The 27911-nt window shown below is 44.8% G+C and overlaps 1 protein-coding gene across 18 annotated transcripts; it reads left to right on the top strand.

Annotated features, from left to right (window-relative positions):
• On the top strand, positions 1–27161 carry LOC111839685 (uncharacterized). 18 transcript variants are annotated; one of them, XR_011984874.1, is made up of 44 exons: positions 658–838; positions 1391–1450; positions 2079–2147; positions 3167–3191; positions 3594–3611; positions 3714–3779; positions 4066–4205; positions 4320–4439; positions 4656–4713; positions 4816–4863; positions 5088–5156; positions 5331–5470; positions 5904–6029; positions 6479–6536; positions 6639–6719; positions 6850–6909; positions 7055–7129; positions 7974–8011; positions 8323–8397; positions 8738–8795; positions 10025–10090; positions 10241–10377; positions 10458–10574; positions 11047–11104; positions 11494–11541; positions 11760–11822; positions 12086–12225; positions 12320–12445; positions 13593–13650; positions 13864–13944; positions 17163–17246; positions 17327–17410; positions 17489–17560; positions 17785–17868; positions 18650–18715; positions 18806–18939; positions 19179–19274; positions 19365–19422; positions 19554–19625; positions 20136–20376; positions 20635–20680; positions 20814–20864; positions 21774–21849; positions 22126–27161. XR_011984874.1 is itself a non-coding variant. In XM_072705414.1 (43 exons), the coding sequence occupies exons 2-43, from the start codon at positions 1418–1420 to the stop codon at positions 25951–25953; spliced, it is 3402 nt and encodes a 1133-aa protein (XP_072561515.1). In that variant the 5' UTR covers positions 1–449; positions 1395–1417; the 3' UTR covers positions 25954–27161. The 18 variants fall into 18 exon arrangements, 14 of the variants coding, with proteins under 14 accessions (XP_072561515.1, XP_072561512.1, XP_072561513.1 ...); XM_072705414.1 differs by lacking the exons at positions 658–838; positions 21774–21849 and adding an exon at positions 1–449 and having other exon boundaries at positions 1395–1450; positions 25891–27161; XM_072705411.1 differs by lacking the exons at positions 658–838; positions 21774–21849 and adding an exon at positions 2–449 and having other exon boundaries at positions 25891–27161.
• Positions 27162–27911: the final 750 nt, after the last annotated feature.

The raw sequence follows: 27911 nt of genomic DNA on the forward strand, positions 1-27911 counted from the left end.
GGGGGAGGGGAACCTGCGAAGGAGCCAGACTTCCCGGGGGGGAGGGCTCTGAGCTGAAGGGGATGGGAGCCACGTGGAGACCGCCCCATGACCAGCCTGAAAGCGATAAGTGACTGTAGCCGAGTGTTGGGGGCTGATGTGCAGGAAGCCTGGCTACCTTGCGGGCACAATAAACCTGACAGCTGGGTTGTTTACCGGACTGCGTGACTCCGAAGGGGAAACCTCCCAGGTTTAGAAAATAAACCTGTTAAAGTAGGAGGGGATTCTCAAACTGAAACAGTAAAACCGAATTAAGTAATATTTCTGTATCAGTGCGCACATCCTTAGTTTGTGGAAAGCGCTTCCTGTCGCCGAGCGCTGATAGGGGCGGTTTGCTGCCGCACCGAGCTGTAGCCTGGGGCTGCGGGGCCGTGCGTGGCGTTTCCGAACGCGGCATTTCAGGACAAGTGGTGAGTGAGGAGCCCTGCATGCCGACCCGCTGGCCGAGCTTCCCTCCTGCGTGTTTGGCGGCTCCGCGAATCGGCAGGACTCCCGCACCGTCCCGGGGCGCCGCTGCCAAGCCGCATGCTACCGTGCCTGGTGACGAGTATTTCTCCGCTTATAATGCGCCATAAGTGAAACGTTAGGTGAGCTTTACCTGGGGGTTTGGCCATGCAGATAGCCGGTCCAGTGTAGCTGTATATTTAAAATGTCGGAATTACTCAGAAGTAGCTTTATAAAGTGCAGCTCGGCGGAGGCTGGGCGCCGCGAAAAGGGCGGAGGGTCCGGTTACTTCAGACGCGTCAGGCGGCAGAAACTTTGCTCGCAGCTCACTGCCATCTGGGAGGCTGCTGCCAGCGTGAGTTTGGTGCAAATACAACGCCTTTGCTAAACTTGTTTTTGATACAGAAAAGGGACTTCCTGCCAGCACGCATTCCTGGAGAATACATGTCTTAGAAACTCTTTGTAAAATGGAAGTGTGGTGATAGAGGGTTGCAGATCGCAGGCCAGGTGGCCGTCCTGGGAGCGTTGTTGATAAATCTTGCATCGTCGGGGTTATTTTGAAGGTGGAGGCAGAGATCTGACGAAGGGTTTTGCAGCGAGGAGCCGCGCTGGGAGCTGAGGTGTCCCGCGGTGCATTTCTCAGCTTATCGCGGGCGAAGCGGCGCTGCACATTCGTACCTTTATCTGCAAGCGCCCGCAGAGCTCGGCAACATTAATGCGAAACGGGAGATAGGATCACTCACTTCTACCAAGGGCTAGATATTTTAGACGCAGCGTCTTTAATCATTTTTCCCGGCTTCCCGACTTTTATTTCTTTAGTAAAAGGTAGTCGGAATAACAGTTCAAATAACTGTCAGATAAATCATAATGCTGGCATTTCCTGTTGTATTCCCGCTTTATCTGGTAGGTAGAAGCAGAAGAGACGCCGCTTGAAATGAAGACGACGCTGAAACGTCTTTATTGTCAGGTTTGTTTGCGGACGGGCTTCCGAGCAAATGCGACATTTGACTAATTGCGACATTTGTCACGGGGACCCATTTGGTGTCCCATAATGGTCTGGGCAACCTTAAGAAAAACAACAGAAACTCACACATTTAATTTGATGTAAGAATATTATCAGGATTGCAAATTTAGGTCAGCTGGCCAGAGTGACATTTTCAGCTCGAGACAAGTCTGCACGCACATTTAAGTGTATATTACGTATATTAAGTTTTACTACTATGTAAATCTGTAGAGTTTGCAAACTACGCTAATGCTTTTGATGCAGCTAATTTTAGGTTTGTAATGAAATTTATATAGATTTTCCGTATGATTTCTTATGTAAGAGTGAAACAGTGAGTGTCACGCCAGATGCGTGAGAGTTGGCAGCCCTGATACGTCATGAGCAGTAGATGCCGGGCTTGGTTATAACCCTTGGCATTAAAGGCAGAAAAGCTGGTGCCGCCACGCCGGTGAGCCCTACCCAGACACTGCCATCCTGTTCATTAGCTGAATCAGCCAGGACGGGTTCTTTTGCTTAAATACAAACGTGTGGATGTTGGCGATGCAGTGTCGCTGTGCCCCGATTGTACCTGATTCTCACCTTTGTCCCACAGGCCTGTGGCATCCAGTTTAACTTCTTTTCGGCCTGCAAAAAGCACATGTATGGGGCAGAGCACAAGCAGGTATTCCTTCATTTAATCCTAAAGGCTGTTCTTTATTTTCTATGATAATAATTAATAATAAGTATGACACTGCCATTCCCTCTCTATAAATGCTGGTTTGTGGGTTAGTCCACACTGGATGTATTCAGAGAGTTGGATTTTATAGTGATTCTATGACTGAATGTTTTTCCTCCTCTTGTCATTTGGATAATATTCACCATAAAATCTAACTCTCTGAATACATCCAGTGTGGATTAACCCTTCGCGAAATAGATCGGCCTGTTTCGTTTCTAATGTTCTTAGCAGACATGCGATGGTGACTTATCTGTGTCGGATCTTTCTGGAAATGGCTGAATGACTGAAGACAGATGAGTTCCATAGTCATTAAGTTTAATATATAGTATATAAAGAAGTGTTCATTTCAGTATCTCTGCCTGCCCGGGGCTTCCGCAGAGATAACGTGTTTTTGGCTTTTACAGCCAAGGATGCATTCCAGTGTTTTTCCAGAAAAATCTTTGCTGAAACCCAGTAAGCGTGATGGTGCCAGTCAGTCAAGGTCACAAAGGGGGGGGAAGACCCCAGACACATGGGAGGGAGAAAGGCAAGGTGCAAACGTAAAATAGCGTAACGTAGCGGTGAGAATGGGTGAGGAAAAATACACGCTTCCCCACATCAGTGAGCTTGGCTGATGTCCCACGTAAGCTTGAGGGACGCAGATGTCGCCCTAACCTACTGAGGTCTCTAAGATGTGTGGTGGCGGCGTTTTGTGCAGTTGTGATTTACTGTACATTGAAGCAAATGTTCTTTATCGTTTAAATTTTATGTGGCATCTTGACCTTCATTGAAAGTGTAATCTTTGCCTTTATCATCATTTAGTGTGTAGTGTGTGGGGGAGGGGGGGAATAATGAAACCAGTTTGGGAGTGTTTTAGCTGTGTGACAGTGTATAGCACTGTGAAGAGGCACTCAATGTAATTAATGGTGTTTAATGAATGATACTTTGTGTCCTTAACATTTAATTTGCCTCCGTTTCTGCACTAGAGAATAGCCAAGCTCTTCCAGACAGGTACCGTTTCCTCTCTTGTCCTGGGCCGGTGGGGGTGGGGGGCAGGCAGGCAGGCAGAGTGTCAACATGTTAACCCATTAGTCACGCTTATTTTGGCATTAAACCTCAAACTTGGGGTGCATCTTCATAAGATAATTGTATTTTTTTACATGTTACACTGGAATATATAGCTGGTAACAATCTCAAGTGTAAAACTAAGCTTTTAAAGAAATTGGAAAGTGAAGTCGTTGACATTTGTGACATTTGTGACATTTGGGGGGGGGGGGGTGGTAACAGGTGTACTTTATGGGGAGTGTGTGTGCGCACGGATACATCACTGCTGCTTTCCTGTGCTGATTTTTAAAATTTGTTTCCCTTCTCTTTCCTTTTCATTTCTATTCACCCTGTTTTGTGATTATGAAGCACTGAATAAAGGTGCAGGTAAGGACGGCCACCCTCTCTCTTATCTGTATTCAGGAGTGTCTGCATATGTATGAAGATCTCCCAGATGTGGCGTTTACCGTAACCACGTGTCATTTGCAGTGCATTTCCCGCAGTTGGTCGTGCAGGAGTACCTGATGCGGCCTAACAGATTCCACGCTGTGATCGGTAAGATCCTTCTGCGTGTCGATGCCACGATGCTCTTGTTTGATGAAGGCCTTTGAAGAGCAGTATGTGAAGAAGTGCAGAGAGTAGAGCAGAGAAGTGGTTTTGAAACGCTTAACGTGCGAGCGAAACTTGAACATCACCCCCAGTAGAAGAAAGCTGTTGCCTTTGTGTTGCTCAGATTTAAAATGTTTAAATTTGTTCATTAAGAATGAATTCCCATACTGTGATTTGCTCTTTATAGTCAAATGCCGAATTGAGCTGTTACTGAGGACCTCATCCTCCTCAGGTCTCCATCTAGTAACCGCATGCATTGAAACTGCCTTCGGTGACCCTCCCGTCTACCTGTGCCATCCGTGCCAGGAGAAATGTGCCAGCAGCCAGATAGTGGAGCACCTCACCTCCCCCGATCATCACCTCGCCTACTTCGTAAGAATCTTCTTAGCACTTTGATAGCCGTGTGAAAGGTAGCCCCTTAAAAGCTAATTAGAGTAGACGAAACTCAAATGGTGGCTTTAATTTGGCGTTCGTCACGTTTGTCAGGCACATGTGGGCCCGGAGAAGCTGCCTTTTGGCTGGATGTCGTCTTCTACAGCGACGCCGACGGAAACGTACGCAGCAGCAGAGCTGGAGGAGCGGCAGTGTGGCACTGGAGTACTTCGGGTAGGACTCTGCCCTCTGGTGGCTGGGTTTGGAGCATTCAGCTCCTGTGCTCGGCGCTCTCAGCTCGTATTTAAGTCATTTTCTCAGGCTTGACCAAGGGTTCCCTCTCTCCGATCGTCCAGTAGACACACCGTGTCATTCCTGCTGTTTTGGCTTAAAGCAGGCCGTCAGGAGATGTGGATGTCTGAGACCACCTCTCTTTGTTTTTGTGTCCAGCTTCTAGAACTGCCGAAACTTTTGTTCAGAACAGTCCAAGGGCTCTCCTACTCCCAGGGTGAGCTTCCTGCAAGGTTTGCTTGTGAGAGACTCGCTCCTTAGTTTTCAGTGCTTATTAAGTGTTTTATTGACCGTTCCTTTGATACCTTCACCCCTCAAGCCATGAAGCAGATCTTCAGCACGGATGATTGCAAGCAGTGCCTGGAAGGTCAGTGGGTCTGCACGCTTTAACTTAACAGGGTTCCACCGATGTTTTTCTTGACAAACATCACCCACCTGATAGATTGAGTTATTTTTAATAGGCATCCCATCTTGGGCATTTTGATTTCAAGGTGGGGTGGAAATTTGTCTATTGTGGGGGTGGTTGCTGGCTGTAGTATTTGTTCACCAGAGCTGTATCTTGATTTTTCTTGTCGGTTTTCCTGCTTGCAGGTCAGCACGTTGAGCCATTCAGTCTGCAGAAATACTGCAAGGAAGCAAATCGGACTTACCCCTTACTTGGTTGGTACTGCTCAGATAAACTCCGTCTTGATGTACGTGGCAAACTGCTGTCCGCCTTTGTTAAACTAGATGCAGATATCAGTAATGTGTTTTTTTGGCAGTAACGGCCTGCAGGTACAGTTACAGTTACGTCCTGACAGGGCAGCTGCTGAGTGTCTGTTCCTGCACCTGCAGGCTTGCAGTTTCTGCTGGAGCTGTGCTGCATAAATAGCAGCAGCCCCAGCTGTTACCTGTGCTTGCTGTGTCAGAAGAAGGTCCCGCCGAGCCAAGCTGTGGCTCATCTCGTCAGCTTTGACCATCTCTACGGCTACCTGGTGAGAGTTCGGTCAGCAGGCAGAGTAGGAAGTCAAAGATGCGCTCTGAGGCTTAGGCCTGAGCTGTCTGCCCACATGGAAAAGGTTTATATGTGAAAGTTTTCAGTGTCACCTTTTATGCATAATTCTTTGAACTCCGTTGAATCATGGACAACGGTTCCACACAACTAAAATGAGTGTTTTGAAAAAGAAATATTCTTTTACTACCGATGTCTGATGCATCCACTTTGCGTTCTGAGAGCATAACATGAATTTTCTCATGTCTAATTAAACAAAGTGAATGTGGAGAGATCATATATGTCTGCATTAGGGGGTCTATGGCTGGGACAGTCTGTTTTTTGCCACACTGCCTGCAGAGCATGAACACACCATCTGGGGGCGACAGAGTATGCTTGTTGTGCCAGTGGATGTGATGGTCTGTTTCTTCAATCAGGGCCAAATACATCCATCGTCCTTGGAGAGTAAAAGCAAGTACAAGGTTCATTCTCCCGTCTTTCGCTCGATGATCCTGAACCTGGCGCAGCAGGCAGAGCAGTTGGTCTCATCCGCGGACGTGCAGGTCTGACAAACTCTCGTGTCCTCACTTTGACAGGCCAGGACCTGCACTGCGACCTGCATTGGATTTAGGGTCAAATAACTGATTTAGGATCTGTTATGTAGAAACTAAAAATGGATACGGTGGGCTGATGGTCAAATCTGCATTTTGCTTTTGAATGCACTAATGTCAAAAGCATCACACACTGGCATTTGTAGTATTCTGGATTTTTTAATTCAAAATTTTAATCCTGGAACTGTCCCCAGTATAGTGTTCATAGATTTATTGTAACTTAGTTTTAAAAGATGATTACATTTCCTTTCTTTTCCTATCTACAGGCATATGAAATGTTCTGGAAGCTAAACAAACTCAGACAATTGGTGCAGACAATTGGTGCAGAAAATTGGTGCATAAATACCTGCATAAATACCTGTGTAAAAGTCAACCATGTGTTCATATTCCTGGGTTTGTAGGTCATGAAGGTAGATGCTGAAGTCTATGAGCAGATGGAATCTCTGAGCTTTTCTAATGGTGAGCATGACAACAAATGTCACTAAGATGCTCAGAATTTTATTTAAATTCTGGAGTCTTGTACCTGCTTGGAAAATCATTGTCACTGGCTATTTCTTCCAGCCCTGAAGAAGCTGCAGGAAATTCGCAGAGAGCAGAACCTGGGTGACCTTCAGCCCCAAGTGATTCTGGGAGACAGACTGGGTGTGTCTCACTTCTGGAAACTTCTGTCCGTTGAGCAACGTCAATGTTTGCCCAGTGTAGTGGCAGCGCAAAGCACCAGTCTGCCCTTCGCTTGTAGATGCTAACTTTATTTATAAATTAAATTCTTCAGTCTGTAGAAAGAAGAGAAAAAGAACGAACAGCCCTGACAGATCAGTAAAAAATAAGGAAGGTGAGTGAAGCCGTCTAGGATTCTTTTTCCATAGCAGCTAATATTCGTATCACAAATATTATAAAATGTAAAATGTTGCACTATAGAGACGTAGGATTCGGGTCAATCCCATCATCTTTTCTTGAGAGCCGCTTGTTTCTCCCAGATGATGTGACCACTGATGGATGCACGAGTCCCGGGGAGCCCCTGTGGAGCCCTGAGCACACGAAGACGGGGCCGGGTGGGTCACACTGCCCATCCAGGGCAGCACTGCCGCCCCACTGCCTCTCCTAACTGTCTTTGGGTCACACTGCCTCTCCCCCTGTCTGTCTGTGTGTCTCTCCGCTGGGTGGGTCACACTGCCCGTCCAGGGCAGCACTGCCGCCCCACTGCCTCTCCTAACTGTCTTTGGGTCACACTGCCTCTCCCCCTGTCTGTCTGTGTGTCTCTCCGCTGGGTGGGTCACACTGCCCGTCCAGGGCAGCACTGCCGCCCCACTGCCTCTCCTAACTGTCTTTGGGTCACACTGCCTCTCCCCCTGTCTGTCTGTGTGTCTCTCCGCTGGGTGGGTCACACTGCCCGTCCAGGGCAGCACTGCCGCCCCACTGCCTCTCCTAACTGTCTGTGGGTCACACTGCCTCTCCCCCTAACTGTCTGTGTGTCTCTCCGCTGGGTGGGTCACACTGCCCGTCCAGGGCAGCACTGCCGCCCCACTGCCTCTCCTAACTGTCTTTGGGTCACACTGCCTCTCCCCCTAACTGTCTGTGTGTCTCTCCGCTGGGTGGGTCACACTGCCCGTCCAGGGCAGCACTGCCGCCCCACTGCCTCTCCTAACTGTCTTTGGGTCACACTGCCTCTCCCCCTAACTGTCTGTGTGTCTCTCCGCTGGGTGGGTCACACTGCTCGTCCAGGGCAGCACTGCCGCCCCACTGCCTCTCCTAACTGTCTTTGGGTCACACTGCCTCTCCCCCTAACTGTCTGTGTGTCTCTCCGCTGGGTGGGTCACACTGCCCGTCCAGGGCAGCACTGCCGCCCCAGTGCCTCTCCTAACTGTCTGTGTGTCTCTCCGCCTCTCTTCCGTACAGCGGACTCGCAGTGGACAGTGTGCCGGCTTGTTTGTCAGGTGATTTATTTACCATATTTGGAAATGGCTTGCATGAGGGCTTAAACACCCTTTTGTTCAGTGTTATACTAGTTTGTTCTTGCACATGTGCTGGCTGCTTAGTTTCAGTAGAAAATGTGGTCACACACTCGATTTGTCTGTTGTTAACAAACATGCTTCATACTCTAAAAATGATCAAAAGGCAAACCCCTTTCTGTTTAGAAGTGAGGGGGGCATTTCTGTTGGGTAATTTAGAGTTTCAGAAAGGAGACGCGTTTAGCAGAAATCAAATGGAAATCGCCGGTGTGTTTTTGTTCTGCTTTTTTCCTCAGAACTGTGACCCTGGCGTTCTGTACAGCTCTGTGAAATCTTATAAACGGCACGTGCGCGGCTATCAGCACCAGCAGGTAGTTTTTCATTTCTTCTTCTTTTATCTACATCTTTCTGTAAGTGTTTTTTTTTTTTTTTACGCCTTGAGATAGTGTGTTCGTCTCTTCTGTGGCTGCACTGCCCCCTGCTGTCTGCATGTCTTAATTGCTGTTGCATCAGTTCTAAAAGCCGGAGTCCTTTTTGTTCTTAGACCTGCTATGCCACGCGGACTGTTGATATCTGTGAATATCTTGGTGTTTGTGGGTATTACTAAGGTGCCTCAAAATAGTAGTTCAGTCTTGGGCAACATTTGCTTTTTATGTCACATCATTCATTTGCGGGTTTAAATGTTTTTTCTTCATTTTTTTCTAACCCTAGTGCATAGACCGTTTGTTCCCGGACCTGGATAAAGCTGCGCGTGTCAAGAAGCAGAGAGGTCAGTGAACATAGCGCCTGCTTGCTGATGTAAATAAGCTGCCCTTGGTGCTCCCCCCCCCCCCCCCCCGGCTGGGCACAGGCTCCGTGCTGAGTGAGGGTATACTGGCATCCCTGCCCTCTGAGCATTCGCCTCACAGCGGGCCTTGATGTGTAGCAGCATACAGATTTCTCAGAGAAATGTGCATTATTGTGGCTGTGGCTGCACAGTGATGTCACCTTTCCTCTAGGGTTGGGTCGATAGACGATGCCATCGTCCATCACCGATGGCCGATAGACATCGCGATCCTCCGCCCCGCCCCCGCCGCAGCAGCAACCAGCTCGTGAAAAACACACACTTAATCACACTATATAGCCAAATGAAATGCATGCTTTCAATTTCCGCATCTTTACTTACTTTATTATTATTATTATTATTATTATTATTATTATTATTATGTACATCTTTAGGACTGCAGTCTTCGAGAAGTATTTCCGACCTGGCAGCTCATACGGCTTGTCAAATGTTTGCAGCATGGCCTTAAATGCGCTCTTCTCTACCATATTAAAAGAAACCATTTCTTTTGCTAGGTAGCGGGTCACAGCGTCAGTACACTGCTTCCATCTTTCGCTTTCACGCTTGTACTTAGTAATTTTAGCGAAAACCTCAGATACTGTTGGTTGGTTCCTACGAGGTTCAGTTGTGCGTGATGACACTGGCAATGAGCTGTATTCCGCGGGATGGTGAACACGCAAATGGTCATGTAAATTTGTCATCTGCGCATCTTTTGCGCGGATAACTTGACCGCAAATCTAACACACCACTTCAGACGTATCTCGTGGCTGTCCTCTTTCATTTGGTCTAAAGCCAAAGTATTGCCAGATTTGCACCTTTTTTTAGCAACCAAGTTTGTCGACGCCATTATAAAGACACAGATCACTGTGCCTATTCATGCCAGAGTCCCGCGGAAAAAGTGACTGATAGGTGGTAATTTGTGTGTAACTTATCTTTATTTATTTATGGTTTGGTTATGGGTAAAACAAAGACCATGCGGGTCAGGTAGTGGAAACGGTAGGCTACAATTAATTAATTCGTTATGAATTAATTATTTAACAACAACCACCTCCCCCCCCCCAACCTGCCGCCTACGACGACGATGCCATCGTCCATCGCGATGTTTCACATTAAACATCGTACGATGCCAAATTGGTCGACATCGCCCAACCCTACTTTCCTCCATATCTTTGCAGTGCCTGTTCCGACTCTAAATGTTTACGGATCTATGATGGACCAACTCCGGACTGAGCCAATCATTGGTGAGTCTGGTCTGGACCCAGGCATTGATTCTTAATCTGGTATCGGTTTTGCATTAGTGTCTCGATGAGCGAGGAGCTTTTCATTTGTACCTTGACTGAACACCTTGGTGAATCTGAAGTGCTTTGCTCACAAGGGTCTACCATCTCCAGGGCTCCACCTGGTGACCGTGTGCATCACCTTCTCCTCCAAGCCGCCGGTGTATCTCTGCCATGCCTGCGAGGAGGCCTTCCCCAGCCAGGCGGATGTGCAGCACCTCACCTCTGCCGACCACTACTTCAGTACCCTGGTGAGCTATTACAGGGAATGCCCACTAGGTGTCAGCACCCTTTCTGTGCCTTTTTAACAGGACGCTTTCCCTGTCGTTAGGCCCCTGACGACCCCGAGGCGCTTCCGTTTGGCTGGATCCACTCCCATGATGCTCTGTCTGTGCTGAAGCCCAGGGCAGTGGCTGAGGAGAAGCGACAGAGTAAAAGTGTTCTCCAGGCAAGTCGCGTGAAGCGGGGGCGGGGTCTGGAGGCTGGAGGAGAGCTGTCATTGGCTCCTGATGGTGGGCTTCCCTCCTGCTGCCTCGCCTCGTCCGAGGCCATTTCCCCCCCCTTCAGTATGTGACCCAGCAGCTTGGGAAAATGTTGGTGCCATGTACGTTTTGGAAGCTGAATGGAAGCATTAGAATCATAAGAGCTGCAAAAATAGATATACAAGAGGCTGAAAATGCACGTTTGGGGGCAGCGTGCACCTCCTCTGTGGCTGTGATCGGTCGTCGGTTCGAACCCGGCCTCGGGAGTATAGCCACGTGTCCGTGGGCCCTTGAGCGAAGCCCTTAACCCCCAGCTCCAGGGACACAGCTGCAGGTGGCTGCCCTACCAATAAAGTGTCATCGTCATCATTATTATTATTATTATTATTGTTATTGCAACGTAACTAATTGCATTGTTAATTTCCGTACTGCACACAGATGCTGTGTGTGCCGGACAAGATCTTCCTGGAGATCAAGGGGGCCTGCTATTCCATGGGTACGCGGGGCCTGCACTTTAATTCGGGGGGGGGGGGGGTAGTTGCAGCCTCCCTTTCTCAGATTAGTTTCCTGTTGGGTTTTATGCGTTTCTATTGTGTATCTGCTTTGTCTTCAGTCTCGTGCTTGTGAGTGTTTTTCAATGGCCGCTTCTGGGCTGATGCTGCTGGTCCTGCTACAGAGAGAACAGATCGGCTGCAGAAGCTTCTCATTTCCTTTTGTTTAAATCCTAGAACCGCATGTGATTAAAAGCATCCCCCCCCCCCCCATTACGTCATCAGTATTGTTAACTCGTCAAAGCTGTTTGCTGTTTTACTCGTTTGCGGCTCCATTCGTTCTTTTACTTGTTCTGTTACTTAGCTGTACTTGTTGGGTCTCCTTCCCACCCAGCCATGAAGAAACTGCAGCATGCGGTCAAACCTACAGCCAGTCTGAAGGGTAAGGCTGCTGTTTACTGGCTTTTACTGGACATGAGAATATAATGGCCAAAGAACATAACGTATATGCCAAACAATTTGTCCTTAAAGGCCATTGTCAGTAAAATTTTGTAATTGGTCTCTTTGGGGAGGAAAAAAGATACAGCAAGCATTTAATTTCATGTTGTGTGTGTGGTTTTTAAAAATTAATTAATTTAAATAACTGCATGTTGCTTGCAGCTGAGGAGAAGGTGGTCTTACCGGAGTACCTGAGTAACCCCAAGAGGAAATTTCCGCTACTCGGTGAGCGGTCGGCATCCTCCTCCTGTCTAAACTAGCTGGCTCCGTTTCTGCTCTTTTCAGAGATTCACCATGAGTAACAGCTTTTCACTCCATGCCATTTTCTGGCTGCTTGACTGTACAGATCTGCCTAGTTCATTTTCGGTGGCTCCGTTCAGGACCTCCACCTCCTCAGAAGGGGCGTTTCCTGCTGCCCTAGGAATTTCTCGATCAGAAGTCTGTCCTTATTATTCATGGCTTCTGCTGACCCTCATGTCGACGTGTAGGGCTGCAGTTCCTAGTAGCGTACCGCAGCACAGACCTGGCCGAGCCCAGCGGGTTCCTCTGTCTGCTGTGCCAGAAGAAGGTCTGTCAGAACCAAACTGTGCTTCACGTTATCAGCTTCGACCACCTGTTTGCGTACCTGGTGAGTGTCGGCTGGCTGGTGACTGAAAGTGGCTGTTTGTACCGATAGGTTTTCACGCACACTGCTCCTAAGACGTTTCATGTGTCACCTTAAGGAAAGCACACGTCCTCTCTCCTTGGGGGTGAAGAGTGACTACACGCAGTATGACGCAAAGCACAGGGCGACGATGCTGGGTCTGGCCACTCGGGCCCTGGCTACCGATTCTCCAGGTGAAATTCAGGTATGACTGCAGCCCTTATCGTTTAAACCTTGGTTTTTAATGATATTGGGGTAGTTTAGTAAACAAATGTGAAACACCTGAGCTAGAGCTGGGCGATATGGCCTAAAAATAAAATGTCCGATTTTTTTTTCACAATAAATCCGATTTTCGATTTTAATCGATTTTCCCCTCCCCTACTCAAAATCAAACTACAGATGACAAATAAATGGTTCAAAACAAGTCTTAACTTTTTTTTTTTTTACCGATAAGTATAATCTGACAAGCCAAAAAAGATGTTTGTGAGATGGCAGACCACGCCACTGTAAACACTTTTAGAAACTTGTAAAAACGTTTAGCATGTTAATGAATCCAGGCTTTTCCACAGTATGTATGGGCACCATGTCTTTTGCAATATACATCGCGACAGCGTCTGTTATCGCCTTCCACCGTGCCCCATTCTTATCACATGGCACACAGTTCGAAAACGTGTCGGGGACGGTTTCTTGCTTAACTTTGGATATTGTGCTGGTGCTGCGGCTATTTTCATTTCACTGGGAGCTGCACTTCTCCCACTCCGCTGTGTACCTCTGCTTTAGGTGCTGGAATAAATTTGTCGTGCTGCTTCCTTTGGTTGCAACAGTTTTTAAACCGATTTTGCAATGAGGACTTTTGGTCTGTGTCCGACGGCGCAAAACCGAACCATTGCCAGGTTGTTTGTGAATCCGCTACAGTGTTTGGGTGCGCCGCGCTAATGTACCCGTGAAGAACGGTGCGTCGCATTAGTTCCGCTTTTGGCGCTCGCGTGTAAAATAAGTAATAAAATCGATTTTCATAAAACACATCGCCCTGAACTGTAAATTCAAATTAATCGATAAAATCGATTTATCGCCCACCTCTAACCTGAGCAGTTCCTACCAGTAGCATGTTTGTTGAATTTGCATGTTTTCACAGAAGCATTGCAATGCAGCATCCTTGTGGTAACATCAGAAAAATACTATTATCTCTTCATACCGTAATTTTCTTTAAAATGATGTGTGTAAGGATTGTCAGATGTATGCAGGATTTAGTGCTTGTTAGTTTGTAACCAGAGCGTGAGCTTCTGCGAGTCGCTGGAATGTTCCCTCTGTCCATTCCTGACTCTCATGCCCATCTGTTCTGCTCTCTGAAGGAGGTGCATTTGGAACCTGATGTTTATCAGGAAGTGTGCAGGTCCAGCTTCGTCGACGGTGAGTTTGTCAGCAGGAGAAACTTCTTTTGTTACAAGATGCTCTGATTTTAGCTCTGCTGCTGCTCTTCAAGGTATTTTATTTAAAACATTTTTCAGGAGTACATCTTCAGTGTAGGCCGTAAATGTGTGTATGTGTGTGTGTGTGTATGTATGTATGTATGTATGTATGTATGTATGTATGTGTGCATGCGCATTTTGGGTTTTGCCTCAGCCCTGAAGAAGCTGCAGACGTTCTGGAAGGAGAAGAGCCAAGCTGCCCCCCAACCCCAAACATCGCCTGGACCAGGAACAGGTAACCACACCTTCTGCTGCTTTGCCACTGTCATGGAACTATGGCCGGGAAACACATTTAATATACAGTCTTATAATCTATTGACTTATCGTCATGTAAGATTTAACCTTTAGAAAATGAGAAACCTCGATAAACTGTCGATAAGGGACCTGGCCGCTGTGTGCCATCAGTCTCTCAGTATAGCTATTTATTGTGGCGTTATTATGGATTAAGGTGTAAACGTCTGCTGTGGTGGTACTTTCTGCATTTTTAAGTCTGACATGCAACAGACCGGTGCTGCGTACTGTAAACCCGAAACCTTGTGCCATATAAAACCCGAAATTCTGCTGACTTTGCAGCACCTGAGGTATTGCTATCCAGTGAAGCATACAGAATGCATGCATCCAGTGAAGCATTCAGAATGCATGCGCTCACAGTCACAGACACCAGCAATTAGGGTTTGAAGAAATGCTGGACAGATTGCACCCCGCGCTGAAAACTGGGACACAGCGTTTTATTTTGACTTCGGGACGGGTGATGACACTGCTGTCGATGACTAACCTGTTCCCTGGAACAAGCGGCCAGGCAGCGTAAGGAGGATTTTTAAGCAAAAATTAAGCTTGAAATGCAGAGATGGCAATACTTGCATGACTAATGATGAGTAGCTGGCCGGTACAGTCAAAAAGGTTGAGAAACCCTGTTGTTTTAGCATTCCAGTGCATTTACTGTCCTTTCTGTATTTACGGGAATGGTTCCCAAAATCAGAGGCGCCAGCGAAGTACAGAGCGGCTGCTGGAGGAGCAGAGTGTGCTGTGACTGCTTACTAAGGGTCCCTCTGTACTCTGGTTAAAATGTCTTGTCTTGAATAAATACACTGTTTACTACAAGGAAGTGCGCTATACCTGCTTTTATTAATGCTGCATGTCCAGTCCAGTCTGTTCCCTCAGAATTGGTCAGAACACTTTTGTTTCTGACTTGATGAAGCCAGCCTTCGATTGAGGCTAAGCAAGGCTATGGGAAATAAGTGGAGCCGCCATCTTTAAGGTCACACATTTGGACACCTGGCACCAACCTGCTCGTGTGCTAATGCAAAAGGATCTAACCGCCGAAGGTGGTTTATTGCTGTGATCAGTCTGGTCAGATAGAGATAAACGGCCCACAGTGCAACCAGCCAATGAGGCCCTTTCTTGGGCCTGGAACCCAGCCCCCACCACGAGGCTGGGCCTGAGCTGGGCTTCTTGATAGGAAGGGCTCCTCCCCTGCCTGGTTGTGATCTGAGGGTTCTGTCTGTGCTGGGGGGGGGGGGGGGGGTTGCTCAACACTTGGAACACCCCGCACTGTTTTCCCGATTGCAGACATGCTTTCTAATTAGTGTCTCTGTCTGCTGACTCATTTGCCGTCGTCTTATTGTAGCTGCAGCTTCCAGTCCTGCTTCCAGCTCATTCGGTGCCTCGTGGGCTTTTCGTTTTTCATTTTCTCTCTGAGTACCGACACGCTCAGCATGATCTTTCAGCAACAGAATGCGCCTTGCTGGATCTTGCCTGGCTTGTGAAACCTTTCTTCGGTACGGGGTTATCATAAGCTAAAACCATAAGAGAACATTTTTGTGAACTGAAATTTAAAATATGAAAATTTTAAAAATACGAAAAACGAGACGAAACAAACTTTCATTTGATTCTGAAACCAACTGAAATGAAATGTCATACTTGACGTTTTTAATGCAGTCTTACTGACGTAATGTTTTATGCTTTTTATCTTTAGTGAACATCAATAATTCCAGAAACATGGTTTGCCAATTCTGAGCTCTTTTAGTACAGAATGTGCACCATGTATTCAAATCAGATTCTCAGATTCTATCCCTAGAAATAAAATTACTAAAATGGAATCTAAAAATAAACTAAATACAAATATCTTAACATAACTAACAAAACCACACTGAAAACTAAATTGTATTTTAAATATATATTCCAAATATTCCCAAGTAGGCCTTGAACGATTAAATAGGGATGTTTTTGGAGCTTTTAATTTACTGTAGCATTTTTAACAATGAGTCCAAAATGTAGCCTAGTGCTCCCAGTGCGTACAGTGCTCCCAGTGCATACAGTACTCCCAGTGCGTACAGTGGTGACTTTGTACATAGGGGTGTATAACTCGGATGGTTTGTATATTATATAAAAAGGTCTCTATAGGAAATGACACAGCAGTCTGACATGCAAAATGGACAGCACTGTACTGCTTGTTTAGAAAGTGGTAATAAATGCCCCTCTGTCGGGGGGGGTTGGGGGTGACGGACGGCTAACCCTCATAAATGAGAAGGGTGACTGGATATCGATGGTATTTTTAATTTTTTTAAAGGGCTCTCATAGGGCTGATTTCATATTTGTATTTGATTCCCCCCCCCAAACCCATACAGTCTTTTAATGCTACTAGTCATAATGGTTCGGTGCATTCAGTATGTGGCGCCTGCCAGTTTTACACATTTGAATAATTTCTAATCATTTCTTCATATTAGTACAGGCATTGTAGATGTGCATTATTTTGAAGATTTGTGTAGGCTGCAGTTTCGAAATGATATGCCCCCCCCCCCCCCGCCTCACACACATACACACTCACAGGTCTTATCACAGTCTCCCCTGCAAATTCTTTTGCGGCCCACAGTTTGAATACCCCTGATGTAAGGATGGGTGAAATGATTCAGTTCGCCCAAAGGATTTGTTCTGACTCAACCAGTGGCACTTTCATAAAATCGATCTGAAACACTTGTGTTCTGATGTATATGTTAAAAATAGTCTATTATTTAGGCTAATTAGTGCTAAGGAGTAAGCTAAAGGCCACTGAAAAGTCATGTGAGGAAAAATTAGTTATTAAATTGTAGCCTCGCAACATTATACTTTAGCTAATCATGATGGTCAAATACGCAGACCCCTAACATGGCATCTGTCCTCGGTAGCAGACTAATAAACCTTGGTTAAAATAGTTTTAAATCATGACAATGTTGCATCTCTAATACTGAGTACTGACAATATTGAAAGGAAAAAAATAAAAATGTGTAAACTGCTCATCCAGTTAGAGTCCAGAGCCTGAAAAACCGTAGGAAACGCAGATGTCAGTCAGTGGATTTATGGGGAAATTCCCTCACACTCTGCATGCACAGACATCTGCCATATTGCTGCAGACAGGACTGCTGTGAGTCCCGTGTCATGTGGATGATGGCCTTGCTGCCGCTGTGTGTCCCACAGCCGACACCGTGCAGCGTACGGAGGACGCCGCAGCGGCCGTGTGCCCGGCGACTGTCGACGAGCCGAGAGTCTGCACAGATACCGGTGAGGCTCCTGGGTTGCAGTACCATTATAGTGCGAGGCACGGGGAAGCACGGGGAGGTACTGGTGTTTTCTCCTCCTAGATGCTGTCTGTCAGGGAGTGGCAAAGAATCCGCTACCAAATCAAGTACTGGTGCCAGAACCCAAGGCAGATGAGCCTGAGAGCGGTAAGGTCGCGGCCCTTTCAGGGACAGACTGGTAACTCGGTGCTTTACGCCGTGCTTCACAAATGCTCTTGTGTTCAGTGGAAGGAACTGGCAGGGATCCTACGGCCGAAAGCTTGACAGAGGTGGAGCAGGAGAGCCTGTCCAATAGGGGTGAGGACAGCCCCAAGGAACTGAAATCTCTGAACAGCATAGACGGTGAAACTACTACTCCATGCTTGAGCAATGAAGAATAAAAAAAACTAACCACACCGCAATGCAATACTGATCAAATGACACAACTCTGTTTAGCAGTATCACATGTCTGCTGACAAGTGTTTTTTTTTTATTGTCCATTTACCGCACACCAAGCACGCTTTTCTCTCTCCCCCATCCAGACTTGTCCAATCAGGAATTTGCTCGGTATCCCAGGGTTCCCCCAGAGTTGCTCTTGGACCCAAATAGGGCACAAACAACAACTGGTGAGTGGAACTCGAAGCCTGAATATTCTTGGTTTCGTATGGCAGGAAATCCAGCTAAGCCATTCCGCATTCTGAGACCTGCCAGTGTCCAAAAAGGACTACAGGCCACACCCTGAAATATACAGAAACGGGTGGGAACATGTTCTGCATTCATTTTTAATAATTTATGTTGTCTTCAATCCAGAGAATCCAAAGTTTCTCTATTAAGGGCACTGCAGTTTAGCTCATAGCTGAACCTTACATTGTATGTTGATATTCTGCTCTGTGTCCGTGGAAATAATGACCTGGAGGTTGTATTAAATTTGCCAAAACTGTGTATGCTTCCGCAGACACTTGAAACATAAGTAAGTACAAGGTATTTAAAAATGCATTCTGCATGATAATGTATTCAAACAGTGCATATAAAATTATGAAACCTCAGTATGTTTTCTAGCTGCTTATTCAGTACAGGGTCAGGGTGAAGCACAGGCTCACTGCGAAGCATAGCGATGGGGTGAAGCACAGGCTCACTGCGAAGCATAGCGATGGGGTGAAGCACAGGCTCACTGCGAAGCATAGCGATGGGGTGAAGCAGGGATCAACCAGATGCTCGTCCATTATAGGGCACGTGCACAATGAGCAATTTAGAAACACAAGTTCACCAAAACACAAGTTTTTTTTTTTTTTCCCCCCATTATGGGTAAAATCCTGCTTGACCGAGGGAAAACAAAAACTCTAAACTGACAGGGGGCCATGGAATTCAACATGCCTTTTGAAACTGATGTCTGTGTGCCTCTGCCAGGTCCAATTGGTGAGAGCAACTGGTCCAAGTTCTGGTTCTTGGATGGCAGGCCATACCCCTCAATTGGTTAGTGCTGCTGCCCCAGCTACACCTGTGATTGTGTCTGTGGTATGTTACCATGATAACCTGCAGCCAGCTCTTGGTTTCCCCCTGCAGGCCTGGAGGCTGTAGTAGAATGCCGCTGCCTGAAGCATCCCACTGTCTACTTGTGCCTCACGTGTACAGAGTGGATTACCTCAAGTAACATTTGTGATCATGTCATCAGCAGGCGCCATCAGTATTATTACATTGTGAGTTGCCCCCTCCCCCCCAATGCATTTCTTTAATTGTGTCATTTTAATCAAAGCTTGAGACAATATTGGCAGCAGAAGTTGAGTTTTTTTGTAGATATCTCCAACAAGCGTGAGGATTTACTGATATAAATGGTGGGGCCTCCCTGGGAATTTCCGGATCGACTTTCCGACATAAGCACCCTGGGATCTGCTCCCTGTTGGTGGAATGAAACATTCTTTTGCGTTGGGTCTTGCAGAAATCCCTCTATCCGGATCTGCTTCCTTCCTGGAGGGATGATCCTGATGAAACTGCCTGGCTGGTCTACCACCATGACAAGAAGTGGGACGTCCAGGTAACGGCCTGGGCTCGCTAACGGTTGTGCGCATGTGGGGTCCTCCTCATCCTGTGGGCACTCAGCTTTACCTCCTCATCCTTCTCTAAGGTGGTGAAGCTCCGTCCAGCTGCTTACCAAAGGATCGTCTCAGCACCCTTCTACATGGGTGAGGGGCCTATTATTAACACAAATGTTCAAGTTACTGCTATTTCATAGTTCAATTCTGTTGTTTATTTATGTTATGTATCTATGGACTGTAAATTGGTACCACAGATGTGTGCCTGTATGTCTGTGTAGCTGTGCAGATGATCAGAGAAGAGCATGATTCATACGAGCCCCGGCCACTGATTACCCTGGAAGATGTCCTGGGTGAGTTCATCTTGAACACAGTGCAGCTTCATGCTCACGCCCTCCACAGAACAGAAACCCAGAGTAGAACACATCCAGATATCTGAAACCTGTGTATACTGTACTGGTTTGCCAAGATATGCCTCCATGTATAAAATACAAGCACTATATTCAAGTTTCTGCATCTGTCATTGTTTTTCCCATTTAATATGCTACTATATATGTAACTGCTTTGGTGGTGATCGCATTCTCTTCATAGTCAAATGCAGCCTCATGAGAAAAGCTTGCCTGTATGGTGTAACACTACATGAGTATATTTGACAAATGTTACATATTCCAGTGCATGCGTGTGCCACCGCCCCCACTGCACTGAAGCACAGCGAAGGCTGCCTTACTCTTTAATCCACTGGAATAGGAATTACTTTCACCCCCAGCTGAAGCCATCAAATGTCCTTTGATCTCATTCCACGAAGTCTGTATGCTTAATGACTTTATAAGACTTTCTCCCTCTTATGGTGGCCTGCTCTGTAGATACTGGAGCTTCTGCTATTGCCCAAAAGCAGCCTTCCAGACTTGATGCCCGCTGTGGCAGTGCAGACTGCTGCAGCTGGCAGTCTGAGAAGCAGAGTCAGGATGCTTATCGGTGCTGCAGACCCCAAGCACATGCCAAGGCAACTGATGGCGTGCGGGCAACATTGTTTACAGATCGTTCCCTGCAAAAGTCTGTCCAACCGCAAGCTTCAGACAGCTGCGAAACCAGGAAGTCTGTGAGGTCAGTGGAAAGTCCTCTCCATTCCGACCTCTTAGTTTTGAGGATGTTTGGCTCTTAAGAGGTTTTTGACTGTTTATGGTCTATTCAAAACCAGTTCCTACGTTTGACAGTGTTAGAAGCAGGCCTAGACTAGGAACTGAACCTCTGTTCTTCATGAGGCTTTATTCCCAGTGTTGAAGCTGCACATACAATAACTTTTTAAATAATTTTTTAGCCCTCAGTGTTCTAATGCTTGCTCCTCCCCACCATTTACACCAGCCCAGAATGTCCTGGTTCTGTCCAGTTGGTTGGCACTGATACAAAGGTGGGTGGATCTCATGGATGGCCTCAGCGACACAATGGGGCCCTGGTGTGCTTGTGTCCCCCCATTGCTGTGTGACTGTCCTGCACTGCCTGGTACGTCCAGCGGCTCCCTGACTGTTTCTGTTCTTTGTTAGACTCTCACTGAGAAAGTGCTGACTGCCTGGAAAGAGATGACAGAGAAAGCGGTGAGCTCAGACTAAATACATTAATTATTTATCCCAGACTGTCACTGCTTTACCCAAGTTTTTTAAAAATAATGTCCCCTCCGAAAGACAGTGACATTTGTTGCTGTAACAGGCTAATCTTTTATATTAAGATAATAACTTTGTTGTTTTGCCAGTGACCATGTAAAAAACTTAGGTAGGACTAGGGCTGGGCGATATGACATATCTTAACATGATATTTATTTATTTTCCTATGAAATAATAATTATTTCTTTACTTCGATGCTCCATTTTTGCTTAAAATGCCCTTAGAATCACCCTTAAACAGATTCAGAGCGTGAAAGGGGCCACAAATTGAATGCACTGCAAACTGAAGCCTAATTTTAATAAACAAATCATATGAAAATTTTGTCATAGGGTGTAACGGAAAATGCAGACAGTATGTTTGTTGCAAAGTTTTTTTTTTTTTTTCTCTGACTACTGTTTATTACTGAGTACAGGTTTGACTAGGGCTGGGTGATAGGCCCTAAAAATGAAATCATTATTTTCAGAGGTTTTCACAATATCAATATTTAGCACAATATTCTAAAACTGATATGTAGAAAACTATAAAATGACAGATGGTTTTGAGTCTTCCTGAACATGATGACTAAATTGTTTTGCTAGTAATCCTGGAGCATGTGACAGGTATGATGATAAATTACGTCAACAGCTGACTCATACCTGGATGGAATTTGTGTAAAAAAAAATGTACAAATATAACTATTAATTATGTAAGAAGTGTTCAGATATCACAATATGATATAGAAAAAAATTATACAATAAGTGTTCATAATCACAATACGATAAAATATAGTGACGTCGCCCAGCCCTAGGTAGGCGTATATTGCCGGTGCTGTAGTGGTTCACTGATGGGGTCTCTCCTTTTCAGGGAGGGATGTAACTGCCCCAGTGCCCCCCCCCCCCCCCCCAAGAAGTGGAGGCTGAACAAGAGTGCAAATGGAAATGTATAATGAATGGTTTTGATGTTTAGCTTTTTCATATAGTGCACGTTTTGTTTATTTCAGTGAATTATTTTTTTTATTCTGATAAAACTGATTAAACAATTTTCCAGCTTTCTTGGATGGTAACACGTTCGTTCACAGAGCATGGACTCTGCGGGCAGTGTGTTCTGTGCTGATACTAGCAGACAATGTCCCCATAGATGGTGTATGTCTCTCTCATACAGACTTTTCTGGCTGCTTTTGGTTTCCACCAACATGTGCCCACATGTTTTTCCACAGGGGCAAGGTGTAGGATCCACCTACCTTGACACGGCCTGCCTCCGTATGTAGAGCTACGCTTTCCGTTGGTGATGGAAACGCACCCTGCTTCCTGATGTGTTGAGGCTTGCATGCAGGTCTTCTTTAATAGTCGGTTTCCTTTTTTGAATCGTGTCCGATAAGATCATATTGTGATTGCGGCAGGCAGGACTTTCCTCCCGAACAAATGCGTGAAAATAACCAAAGGGCAAAACTGAAAGACCTGATCTATTAGTGTTAACATAAGTTTATTTTTCTAATGTGAATTTTACTAAAAATCTTTTAAGTGCGAAGTGCATGGGCGCTTTTCATCAGAATAACATTTGATTGAATGGAATCATTTTCTTTTGTATAGGAATTTTTCTCCAGATATGTTTCAACGGATTACAGTTTAAAATTTGAATGCAAAGCATTAATTTCCTTTGGATGTAGCAAAGTATTCTTGATCAGAGTAATGTTAGCTAGTAAAAAAATCTTGTTTGTGCCTGGTGGGCCAGTGATTGTAGGCCATGGCCTAGGGAGCCAGAAGGAGCCAGAGAGAAACATCAGAATACATTTGGCTGCATTCCGTGACCTTACAGAGATTTTACTCGTGTTTTAATATTTCAGTACTCTGGAGGGAGGCCTGGACACCTTGGACTAGCCCTGTACTTCTGGATTAATTTACAGAAGCATTGTCATGCACACTGCCAGTTTGCTGTTGTGACTAAGCACTAACCTAACCGGTCTTAAAAAGTGCTCTCACTGAAGATCACCTGGAATTTTCCAGGTACAAATAAGCTATGGACCCACCATAGTTAAATTCATATGCATAATATTTAGTTGATGTTTAGTTTTGTCAGTGCTTTGGATCATTTCCATTTCTCTATCTAGACAGTCCTGTTAGTTGACTTGAAGTATAAGGAACCGGTCCACCGGTGTAGACACTCTCGTTGGTGCTAACTCAAAGTATTTGATGGATCTTTTTCAAACATTGCAGACAGTGTATGGGTTAAGATCTGGACCTCTTTAGCGCTTAGTGACAAAGAGAAGGGTGACTTAGATGAGATGCTTGACCCTGTAAACAGGTTACTCTATTTGCTGTTATTAATCTATTTTATCTTTGGATCTCATTACCACTTCACAAAAACTTTATATGAATGAAAATCTACACCTGATTTACTTAATACAAATTGTCCCAAAATTGAAACTGCAGTGGCAGCAGAGGGCATCTTGTGAACAGTTATCTTAAACAGGAAAGTATATTTTTTTAACTTCCCAGCAAATGTATTTGGTTACAGTCCAGTAGCCAGTCGGTGAAATTATTCGTGAGGAACTTATTGATCATGGGGGAATTTAATTAAAGTTGGGCTATTATAATAAGAGTGTGTAGGGCAAGCATGAGTAGTGAGTAGTTAGTGGTATTTTCGTTTGGTGAAATTAAGTGGGCGAACCCCTCCGAAATTTGTGGGGGAATTTGGCTCATTCGGTCCTAGTTAGTGGTGGCACATCAAAGAATATCTCTGGACAGGACTGGTCATGACATGCAGCAAACAGTTTTACTTTCACTTTTGAGTTTCACTTTTATCACTTTTTGTTCAGAACAATATAAGAGCACGTAAGATCCAGCCCATTGCTGTATAGTTATGTAATGCTACATTGAATGGTAATGTATGCCTTTAGATACCGCAGTTAAATTTTTGTTTTATAATTTCCATAAAAAGTGCACTGAGTAAGGGAACGTCTTCTTCCTTTTAAGGTAATCTTTATGGTTTTTAGGGGAACTACACTGTGGTTTGACATACAATGTTTCTTGATGAATCATTACCGCCTCCTTTTTAGATTAAGTTGCCTTTTAGGTTTTGTGTCTATTCCTGAAAGGGGGAAATGCTGGGACACTGGCAAATGCAAAGAGTGCAGTGCATTATGTACTGGGGGATGCTGACGAATGCAAAGAAATAGGCATTCTCACTGTTGTAACAGAAAACAGACCATGTCAGCTATATGTGCAGAGGTTAAAAGAAAGACGAAGACGTGTTTGTGGTTTCAGTTTAATGGTGTTATTGACTCGGCTTCTTGTGAACTTTAGCTGTGAGATGGGATTTGCAGTTTAGGAGACAATCCTGTGCAAGTACAACACCAAGATAAAGCGACTGTCTACAGCAATCGGCACCATTAATGCAAACACAGTGGGACGTATCGGTGCCCATTGTCGGTTGTAAATAAAAATGGATAGCTACATACACTGAAATGCACAACTGCCAGCACTGTACATGCTATATACATTACAAAACGTTTATCAAACAAATGTGCTGCAAGCTTCACTGTTATTCCACTGCAGGAAATGTAGACTATTGTGAATATTTGAAATGTAGCTCTTAACTCACTGCCCTGTTTGCTGTTAATCAACACTGTTCATCGGTTTGCTGTGTGGCTCTTCTGCACGTTTTACTTAAAGTCCATGGAGTACAACTTGTAAAAGGCATCCAACGAGAAGTGCTGGAAATAAAGACGAGATGCAGTGGCCAGTGAGATGGGACATTTCAGTTATAACGGAATCCCTGAAAATACCTGTTCGTCCACAACTCACCTGATAAAGAGCTTCTTATACGATGGCTTAAGCCTAGAACAGGTTAAAAAGATACAACAAAATAACTAATTGACGTAGTAACTAGTTTTCTAATAAAACATCTCTAGCAACAGAAAGGTACTGTCAGGATATTCATGCATAGTATCCTAGGATTCACAGTATAAACCAGTGGTGTGTTACACACGTGCCAACAGCCACTGCACTTTGGGGCAGGCTGCCATACCCAAGATAAATCTGGGGGTGAAGTGTACACTTCATTATAAAATGTCTAGGTAAGGATCATATTTGTGCTCTGTAGATATCCATCCAATTTAATTTAAGTAGGTACTGTTCAGATAGGCACACTTGAAATTTATATATTGTTTCATTCTTTAATAGAACTTAAAGTATACATTTAAAAGGACTTGTCTGATTATGTAGTTTCATAGTGAGCTTACAGAGATACAGCAGCTCCAGAGACAAACACTGAAGCGGGAGCTTACCTCTCACTTGCAGGTAACCAGAGATGGTTCTGTATTCGTTGGCTTGGTCTTTGTTAAACACTGTGCAGCTGTAGTTCCCCCCATCCACCTTCTTCACTTTATTAATGATCAAGTACACTTTTCCGTGCTCTACTTCCAAATCGTATCCCTCAGTGATTTTTGTTTCTGCGTCAGCCTTGTAGACTATCTGAGTGTTGTTTTTCTGCCATGTGATGATGTCGGCCTTTTTCAAGCTGTGATTACATTCGAGTTTCCCTGGATTGTTCGTGTCAGCGTACCATTTCATGTCCGAGGCTGCAGGACAGTGAATACAGGATTCAGGACATAAAGGTGTTAAACTCCATTCAAGTGTCCATCTGTCTGTCTGCAGGTGGCGGCTCCAGTCTCGTCCCCTGATCTTCTCCTTTTATAACTTGTCTTTGCCATTTATACCACTATCACTGCACAGCCATGCACACAAACCAACAGTGAGACGACACAAAGTTCTTAATTGGTAGCTGAATGTTTAAGATGCTAATGCATATAATCACTCATTTTCGGGTTCGTATTATCTAAAGTAAGAGAATTTGTGATTTTTCCCCACAGTATGGCAGTTTAACAACAGGCAGATGATAGGATATCTGCCACACTGGAACCAAGAATGGGAACACTAATGTGTGACTTTACTAATTCTGAATTTCTCTATTTTATTCCTAGCCCAAGAACACCATCTTTTCTGTGAACTTTTCAGGGATTTTTAATGTGAAGATCACTTTTTAAAACACTGTATTGATCTAAAGTATACATGACAATACCTGATTTTGATATGTCACACATTAAGCTAATTTATGAGATGCAAGCTCTTTTTTTTTTTTTGTCTTTTTACCCATTTGAAGGCCTTCAGGTAGGTAAGTGCCCATGTAGGCAGCTTGAGCCACATCTGTGCCCCACACTGTCACATGGATCTTAGCAGATTTGGTTTAAGCCGATTAATCCTTCTCACGCCTCATTAGTGTGTTACTGTTGTTACCACACAGAACTAGGGCTGGGCGATATCATGTCGATATTATATCACGCATGCGCAATAATCACCAGGACTTCAGATGACAAAGCATTTGGCTGGATACCAGCTTTTCGGTGAAATATGGACATTAATTTATGCCCATAATTTGGTAAGAGGATTAGTAGTACGGCTAAAATATTAATGAGATGCGTTTTGTGATACCCAAAAGTTAGTCATCTGTATAAACTTTGTTTCTTAAATTCGATTAGCGGAGCACCCCACATAATACTGTTTTGGTATACTACGGTTTGGCATATCTCAGTGCAATATGCACTGAAGTTCCGGTGAAGAATAGCAGCCACGACATCTTTTAAAAGAGGAGATCTTGTGGATAAACAAGGTAATAAGACGTCGGCGGTGTGGTGGTACTTTTTGCAGTTCAAAGTCTGACACATTTATTAAACATAAGGATATGCCGTATTTATACTAATAATGACTTTTGGACGTCATACAAAGCCTCATTAATATTTTAGCCATATTACTAAACTGCTTAAATTGTGGGCTTAAATAAATGTCCGTATTTCACCGAAAAGCTGGCGCATGACCAAATGCTTCGTCTGTCATCTGAAGCCCTGGTGATTATTGCGCATGCGCGATATAATATCGACATATCGCCCAGCCCTACACAGAACCATGCTGTGCCCACATACAGGCCAGACACAGATGCATAGCCATGTTAGAAAAACAGAAATTCACTTGCCTGTGGTGAAGAATAGAAAATGTAGGAAGATTATATCCTTCACCAGTATTCTGAAAGACATCAAAACACAGGAACACATTATATCTCAATGGAGATTTTGCATTTAAATACACTCTATACAGTCACTAAATTTGTACTGTAATTTGCCCTAATATTCCCCCCCCCCAGTCATCAATTTTGGCAATACTTTGTAATGACCAAATAAAATGTCTTGTATTTCATAAATATTCCATCTTTCCATACACTATGCTCTTCAGTTTGCTGTCTGCCTCTGTGTTTGTAAACCCCTCAGCTTTGCTGGTGGTTTGTTATTTAACGAATGTACGTTAAAACAAGTCCAGTGGGTCTTTATTGTCATTCCTTCTATATACAATCATCGGCATACGGCGGCATCAAATAATATTCCTGTTGACTGCGGTGCAGCATATATACATAAAGTGCAACACATGAGGGAGAGGGGAAAATGAGAGGAATAGCTAATGCATATAAGTAATAGAGAATATACATACACTAACACAGGGGAGCTAGGGGTACCCACACAATAAAACATATGGTGGCTACTGCAGAAATAATAAATACAACAGATGTAAAATTACCACAGATACATGGTACTGATGTAGGAAAAGGGGCAGTGCAGGGCAGTGTCCACTGGATAAGCTGGCTAGTACTGGTGGTAAATCAGAGTTCCACTTTGGAAAAACAACCTCCAAAGTGAATATGTACACACATTCACTAAAAAACATGCAGACAACTTAGTGCATACACTATTTACACTACTATTATATGCAGTCTAGCAGACAGAAAATCTTTGTAACCCTGTTTGCAGGGTGCTTCAGTTCACTGGTATGATATCTAATTAGATAAGTATTTCATACTTACTGCAGATATTTCATGATTCTTGGAGTAGTCTGGATACTGATTGCTATGTGTGTTGGTTTGGCGTTGCTCTAGAACGCGAGGGATTACATGCTCACT

The sequence above is a fragment of the Paramormyrops kingsleyae genome, chromosome 23 (genome assembly GCF_048594095.1).
Source record: "Paramormyrops kingsleyae isolate MSU_618 chromosome 23, PKINGS_0.4, whole genome shotgun sequence".
Taxonomy (NCBI): Eukaryota; Metazoa; Chordata; class Actinopteri; order Osteoglossiformes; family Mormyridae; genus Paramormyrops; species Paramormyrops kingsleyae.